Source organism: Protobothrops mucrosquamatus, unplaced genomic scaffold (genome assembly GCF_001527695.2).
Source record: "Protobothrops mucrosquamatus isolate PMUCROS unplaced genomic scaffold, P.Mucros_1.0 scaffold1552, whole genome shotgun sequence".
Taxonomy (NCBI): Eukaryota; Metazoa; Chordata; class Lepidosauria; order Squamata; family Viperidae; genus Protobothrops; species Protobothrops mucrosquamatus.
The window spans coordinates 227,849-235,738 of NW_015387721.1; the positions used below are offsets into that span (position 1 = coordinate 227,849).

The following is a 7,890-nucleotide window of genomic DNA, read 5'->3' on the forward strand; positions in this document are numbered from 1 at the left end:
TAGATCCGACCAGGAAATAACTTTGCAGAAAGATTAAAAACCCATCTAAAACCTGAGCTTGGCCGATCAGGATTTGAACTCAAGAGCCTTTTCAACCTAGGATTCTGTGTTAGAGCTATGTTTGGATTTTGGTCGTAAGTTGAAGACTACCCGTGTAGGAGCCTAAACAGAAAGACCCAGCTCTCTGTGTCCACCGACCCGCGGCAAGGAGCAGCCATATTAATTTGAAAGAGAGAATGAGGCATCTGCCAGACTCTGCTCCGTTTTGGTTCCGTTCACTTTCTTCTCTTCCCTTTTCTCCGTAGGAAGATCCTAAGTGGGAATTTCCTCGGAAGAACCTGGTGCTCGGCAAGACTCTGGGCGAGGGAGAGTTTGGCAAAGTTGTCAAAGCGACCGCCTTCCGACTTAAGGGCAAAGCTGGCTACACCACGGTGGCGGTCAAAATGCTGAAAGGTAGGCTCTCCTTGGGAAGCTCTTGAGAATCGTTTGGTAAGAAAAACCCCTGTCTACTTCTGTTCCATAGCTGTCCTACTTATTATAAAGTATACCTAGAAATAGAATAGAATAGAATAGAATAGAATAGAATAGAATAGAATAGAATAGAATAGAATAAGAGTAGAGCAGAGCAGAGCAGAGCAGAGTAGAATAGAATAGACAGATTGTAGAATAGAATAGAATAGAATAGAATAGAATAGAATAGAATAGAATAGAATAGATTGTAGAATAGAATAGAATAGAATAAGAGTAGAGCAGAGCAGAGCAGAGTAGAATAGAATAGAATAGACAGATTGTAGAATATAATATAATAGAATAGAATAGAATAGAATAGAATAGAATGTAGAATAGAATAGAATAGAATAGAATAGAATAGAATAGAATAGAATAACAGAGTTGGAAGGGACCTTGGAGGTCTTCTACTCCAGCCCCTTGCTCAAGCAGGAGAACCTATACCATTTCAGACAAGTGACTGTCCAGTCTCTTCTTGAAAACCTCCAGTGATGGAGCGCCCAGGATTTCTGGAGGCAAGCCGTTCCACTGGTTAATTGTCCTCACTGTTAGGAAATTTCTCCTTTGCTTTGGAAAACAGTTTGACCCCCCTCATCTTTGAAGGAGCCCCTCAAATATTGGAACACTTCTATCACCCCTTCTCCTTCTTTTCATTACAGTAGACAAACTCAATTCCTGCAACTGTCATTCATATGTTTTAGTCTCCAGGCCTTTAATCATCCTAATTGCTCTTCTCCACATGCTTTCCAGAGTCTCACTATCTTTTTTTTATGTTGTGGTGACCAGAAGTGGATGCACTATTCCAAGTCTGGTCTTACTAAGGCTTTGTAGCGCGGTACTAGAACTTCACACGATCTTGATTGTATCCCTCTGTTAATGCAAGCTAGGATTGCATTGGCTTTTTTGGCTGCTGCTCATATTTAAGTGACTGTTCACTAGGACTCCAAGATCCCTCTCACAGTTACTTGCATTGAGCCAAGCTCCACACAGTCTCTACCTATGTAGTTGTTTTTTCTTGCCTAAGTGTAAAATTTCACTTTTCTCTATGTTGAATTTCATTTTGTTAGACAGGGCTCAGTGTTCAGGTCTGTCAAGAACTTTTTGGATCTTGAGCTTGTCTTCTGGGGTGCTGGCTATTCCTGCCATGTAAGGGCACTACTGTGGTCTTCTGTGCCGGATCAATGGTAGTAATTTTATGGGACATGATAGCAGAATGTTAGCTTTGTTGATGCATCTCAGTTAAATTGCCTTTTGATAGAGGCATCTCAGAACTTTATATGGGTGTTCTGTTTCTTAGCTGCCTGTCAGTTTAAGGAGGAGATTTCATGCCTCAAAGCATAAAAATAGCTTCTCTTCTCTTCTCTTCTCTTCTCTTCTCTTCTCTTCTCTTCTCTTCTCTTCTCTTCTCTTCTCTTCTCTTCTCTTCTCTTCTCTTCTCCTCTCCTCTCCTCTCCTCTCCTCCCTTCTCTTCTCTAAATTTGCAATTGGCTTAAAATTCTATGCATCAGAATTTTCTCCAAAGTCTGTGGAACCCTTGGAAATAATCTTCAAATCTATCCAAATCATTTCTGTAACTGATTTGAAGGGTTAGAACACACACAAAAAAAATAAAATGTTGGGACTGGAATACTGACTTCATCCAAAAATGTAAATATCCTCTGAAAAGTGACAATAACCAAGCAGTTAATGAGAAACAGCTTTAAAACTTGTTCTGCTTTGAACAAATTACTTTCTCTTCTCTTTAATTTAGTATCAGAGTTTCGAAACCACTTTCAAACAAAAAATGCCACATTTGCAGGTTGCCCTTTGGGCAGAATATTGCTCCACCATCATTTTACATCAGGAATAATTGTCCTGAAATTCTTATCTTTTATGTTCTTTCACCTTTTGCAATTTTACCTTTTAGCTCGCAGTGAAGAAAATACATCCGTGAAAAGATTAGACAGGACTCAAATCCAAAGCGATGTCAGATTTCAAGTGCCAGAAGAGTTTCAAAATTAAATTCAGCACTATCCATGGATGAATCAGATTCTTGGAAACCGTGGTTGAAGCAGCCAAACCAGTGTAATCTAACATTCTCAGAAAAATGTCATTTTTGGGCTGTTTTTCTTTGAAAATTGACAGTGAAGGAAAGAATCACAGGGAATGAAAAAAGAAAGCCCTTTTTCTGGAAGTAAAATAATAGAATAGAATAGAATAGAATAGAATAGAATAGAATAGAATAGAATAGAATAGAATAGAGAAAAGGAATAGAATAGAATAGAATAGAATATAGAATATAGAAAGAATAGAATAGAGTAGAGTAGAGTAGAATAGAATGTAGAATAGAATGTAGAATAGAATAGAGAAAAGGTATAGAACAGAGAAAAGGTATAGAATAGAATAGAATAGAATAGAATAGAATAGAATAGAATAGAATAGAATAGAATAGAATAATAACATTATTGTCACTTTGAATGTACACTAATCGGCATACATTAAAATGAAATTTCATTGCATGCAGCTCCCAAAGGGTGACCACCTCCGATATACGCTACATAAATATGATAAAAATATATAAGTAAATACAGAATTATGCATATATCCACATACATTATATGACACAGAGAGACATCACAGTCTAGTTCAGATCATGTATACATATGCATGGCGAGAAAAAAAAAGTTACATAATAGGAAGGCACTTTGAAATTAAAAGTCCAAGCAAACACGTCTGTGGATCCCAATTCTTGGACTTAAACAAGTTTGATTTCTTTCCAAATCAAGAGTTGTGCTTTCCAATTCTTCCAAGTTGTCCTTCCTAAACCCCCCTGCACAGTATAATTCCCCTGTTCTTTCTTTAACCCCTAATAAATATAATCAGCCATGCAGCTTTCCTGGAACAGTTTAAATGGATGTGTCACTTTCCACCCAAATGTGTCGGCACTCTCCCCCTTATAATTACTGTGTGAGTCATCCTTCATTGGCAATCGGATAACAGTTAAAAGATTGTGTAATGCTCAGGAATTGTTCAGCTCAACACCTGCCAGGGATGACTGGCCTGGTTGCTGAATTAACAGTTATCTGTAAATGTCTAAGGAGATTCTCAGCCACCCTAGGTCCTGGTTGTCCCAAAGGTGCTTTTTCAGGAGGCAACTGGACTTTCTTGTTTTTCTTTGAAGACGTTTCTCTTCTCATCCAAGAAGCTTCTTCAGCTCTGACTGGATGGTGGGGAATGGAAGGATTTATACTCCTTGCAGACAGAGCTGGTCATTTGCCTTCTTTTAGAGAGTCTTCAACAGGGAAGGGACCCAGGGGAGAAAACATCCTGTAGCCAAGAAGGCTCCACACCCATTTGCACTACTTGGGTGACCCTGAGGACACAGACAATCCCCCAAGTGGCTTCAATGTCTCTCTAAAAGAAGGCAAATGACCGGCTGATATTCTCGGATATTCCTGAATATCCCCAGATATTCCAGCTGAACCCCTGCTCGCTCTTCTGCCCGCCCAACATGGTGTACCTAAAGGCGGAGGAGTGCCCCCGTCTTTGTGTTTAATCGGGGCACCCAGGTGGAGTGCGCCAGGAGGGTGGCCACTGCCCTTGGGGGGGGGTGTCTCTTCCTCCAGGACGCATCCTGCGTGCAGCTCAGCCATTTAACATAGCATGTTTATAGCATTTAATATATAAAAAAAAATAGCTTGCTTTTGCCACGGTGTCCCGAAAAGGAAGAGTCGTTGCTCCATTATTTACATACTATTCGAATGTGTAATTGCCAAATCCTGCCTCAAGTCATAGAACCGTGTCTCTTCCTGCTCTGTTCCTACAGAGAATGCGTCCGTAAGCGAGCTCCGGGATCTGCATTCGGAGTTCAACCTTTTAAAACAGGTGAACCATCCTCACGTCATCAGGCTGTACGGTGCTTGCAGCCAGGACGGTACGTATTTTGGATTTGATTCCTGGAGAATTGGCTTTCCAGAGTAAAAGGATGAGCAAGAGAGAATGAGTGGCCTTAATAGTAGAAGTTGGAGGAACGAGGGAAGGAAGGGTCACAATAGAAGATAGAACAACAGAGTTGGAAGGGACCTTGGAGGTCTTCTAGTCCAACCCCCCTGCTCAGGCAGGAGATCCTACACCATTTCAGACAAATGGTGGTCCAATCTCTTCTTGAAAACCTCCAGTGATGGAGCATCCACAACTTCGTTCCGTTGCTTGATTGCCCTCACCAATGGAGTGTATCCGTGGGAAAAAGTTGAGAGACATGGTCTAGCCGTATAAAGAGAAACGATCCTGGGCAATTGTGGTCTTTTTAAATTCCTGGACAAAACATTCAGGGTTTAAATCTAGGTTTGCCTCGGAAGAACCCACCCCTGTTAAACGTGGGTAGCATGGTCTTGTTTATCTGGATTATTTAAATGGCTGTCACGAGCCCTGGCCTCAGATTCTCCATTTCTAAGCCACGCACACTCTTAGGCAATTGCCTGTTGTATTGAAGGAGGGAGGGAGGGAAGGAGGGAGGATAGAAGGAAAGAAGGAGGGAGGGAGGAGGAAGGAACGAAGGAAAGAAAGGAAGAAGGAGAGAGAAAGGAAGGAAGGAAGAAGGAGAGAGGAAGGAAGGAAGGAAGGGAAGGAGTGAGTGAGTGAGGAAGGAAGGAATGGAAGAGAGGGAGGGAGAAGGAAGGGAAGGAGGGACAGGAGGGAGGAAGGGAAGGAGGAAGAAAGGGAGGAAGGAAGGAAGGAAGGAGGAGGGAGGATGGAAGGAAGAAAGGAAGGGAAGAGGGAGGGAGGAAGGAGGGAGAGAGGAAGGAAGGGGAAGGAAGGAAAGGAAAGAATGGAAGAAAGAGAGAAAGGAAAGAAGGAAGGAATGAGAGGGAGGGAGGGAAGGAAGGAAGGAAGGAAGGAAGGAAGGAGGGGAAGAAACAGGAGGGAGGGAGGAAGGGAGGATGAAAGGAAGGGAGGAGGGAGGGAGGAAGGAAGGAGGGAGGAAGGATGGAAGGAAGGGAAGAGGAAGGAAGGAAAGGAGGGAAGGAAAGAAAAGAAACAGAAAGTAAGTAAGTCTGAATTCTTAAAGTCTCATACAGGAGACTAATCCCCCAACGGAGAGGATAACACTTCTGAATGTGCGATGCGTAAAACTAAAATGAACTTCTCTTGGTGCAAACTAAAAAAAAATAAAAATAAAGACCTTGCCAAATTTGTTTTGCAGGCGTATCTGTTGAGGGCAAGTTGATTGAACTTCTCTCTCCCGCCCTCCCCTTTTGTTTGACCTCAGGGCCTTTATACTTAATAGTGGAGTACGCTAAATACGGCTCCTTGCGGAGTTTCCTAAGGGAAAGCCGGAAAGTGGGACCCAGCTACGTGGGAAACGATACAAACAGGAATTCTAGCTACTTGGACAACCCAGACGAGCGGGCCCTGACTATGGGTGACTTGATCTCCTTTGCGTGGCAGATCTCCCGTGGCATGCAATACCTTGCCGAAATGAAGGTAGGGGGTTCCCCTTTCACGCCCGCCCTCTTTCTGTGACCTTTAACCTTTATTCGCGTCAACGAGTAACGTTAATTTCTGACTTGTTTTTTGTTTCGTTTGTTTCTCCCAAGCTGGTTCACCGTGATTTAGCAGCCAGGAACGTCTTAGTAGCAGAAGGGCGTAAAATGAAGATTTCTGACTTTGGTTTGTCTCGAGACGTTTACGAAGAGGACTCTTACGTCAAGAGGAGCAAGGTGAGGAAGGCAATTATTTATTCCCACAGCGATCTCTTGATTTGAAGGGTCTATAAATGACTGCTAGGAAATATCGGGACTTAGAACAGCGAAGACAGTGGCTAACGGAGTTGTGCTCCATTTTACGACCTTTCTCAGTCAGAGTTGCTAAGTCCGTCGCTGCAGTTGTTAAGTTAGTAACACGGTTAAGTGAATCAGGCTTCCCCATTGACTTTGTCAGGCGGTTGCAAACGGGAACCACCTGACCCCCGGGACACTGCGACTGCCATAAATGTGAGTCAGTTGCCAAACGTCTGAATTTTGCTCACGCGACATGGGGATGCTGCAACGGTTGTATGAAAAACGGTGCTAATCACTTTTTTCAGCGCCGTTGCAATTTTGGTTACTCCGTGAAAGATTGTAAGTCCAGGACTATCTGTATAACATTCCAAAAAGGTTATTCTAGTGATTTGGGCTGAGAGAGAGAGGGACTGGCCCAAGGTCACCCAACTGGTTTCATGGCTAAGGTGGGACTTGAACTGAGAATCTCCTGGTTTCTAAATCGGTGGCTTAACCACTAGTCCGTGCTGGCTCTGTGTTTCAACAGCAGTGGGAATTTAAAAAAAAGAAAACGTATTACAATTCCAGAAGTTGTGGGTGCTCCATCACTGGAGGTTTTTAAGAAGAGACTGGACAGCCGTTTGTCCGGAATGGGTCTCTTGCTTGAGCAGGGGGTTGGACTAGAAGACCTCCAGTGTCTCTTTCAACTCTTGTTATTCTATTCTATTCTATTCTATTCTATTCTATTCTATTCTATTCTATTCTATTCTATTCTATTCTATTCTATTCAAGACAAGGAGCATCAGAATAAAGACTAGATCATTTTAATTGGAAGGCCTCTCCCTTTATGGGAGTACCAGAATTCTTGTAACTACGTAACCAAGGTAAATCTGCATATCGTAGCATATGAATCTTGGCTGGGCCCAGTTAGTGCAACTGGAAAATCCATCCTCAACTAACTCATCTCTGAGAAAAAGCAACGAGAGAAGCTGAAAGCGAGGGATTAAAAAAAAAAAGAACTGTTTGCCGATAGTGGTTTTAGAAGTAACGTTCAGATATGCTTGCAACAAGTAATATATATATATATTTCTCTTCCCATAGGGTCGAATACCTGTAAAATGGATGGCAATAGAGTCTCTCTTTGATCACATCTACACAACCCAGAGTGATGTGTAAGTTGAGTTGTGCTATTTTTATTTATTTATTTATTTTATTTATTTAATTGAATTTTTACCCCGCCCTTCTCCTTACGGACTCAGGGCGGCTGACAGCCTGATAAAAAACAAATACAAAAATACCCCGATTTAAAAACATAATTAAAATGAAATATAGGATTTGGCCTGTGTCAATTTAAAATTATTTTTAAAACCCCACTAAAAATCTCCCCCTAGGCCAGTCCTGCTTGTTGAAATAGCCATGTCTTAAGGGCGCGGCGGAAGGAAGGGAGATCCGGGATCACCCGGATCTCTGGGGGTAGTTCATTCCAGAGGGTGGGGGCTCCCACTGAGAAGGCCCTCCCCCTGGGAGTCGCCAGCCGGCACTGTCTGGCTGACGGCACCCTGAGGAGACCCACTCTGTGGGAGCGTACCGGCCGATGGGAGGCACTCTGAGGCAGAAGGCGGTCTCGGAGATATCCAGGTCCGAT

General features: G+C 42.7%; 1 protein-coding gene across 1 annotated transcript in view; it reads left to right on the forward strand.

Moving 5' to 3' along the window:
- The window catches only part of RET (ret proto-oncogene), an 89,922-nt gene that overhangs the window by 67,555 nt on the left and 14,477 nt on the right, over nt 1-7,890 (forward strand). The window contains exons 12-16 of the mRNA XM_015822399.1: nt 306-453; nt 4,313-4,420; nt 5,756-5,970; nt 6,084-6,206; nt 7,347-7,417. Of these exons, the coding sequence (XP_015677885.1) occupies nt 306-453; nt 4,313-4,420; nt 5,756-5,970; nt 6,084-6,206; nt 7,347-7,417 (665 nt within the window). The remainder of the gene's footprint in view (nt 1-305; nt 454-4,312; nt 4,421-5,755; nt 5,971-6,083; nt 6,207-7,346; nt 7,418-7,890) is intronic.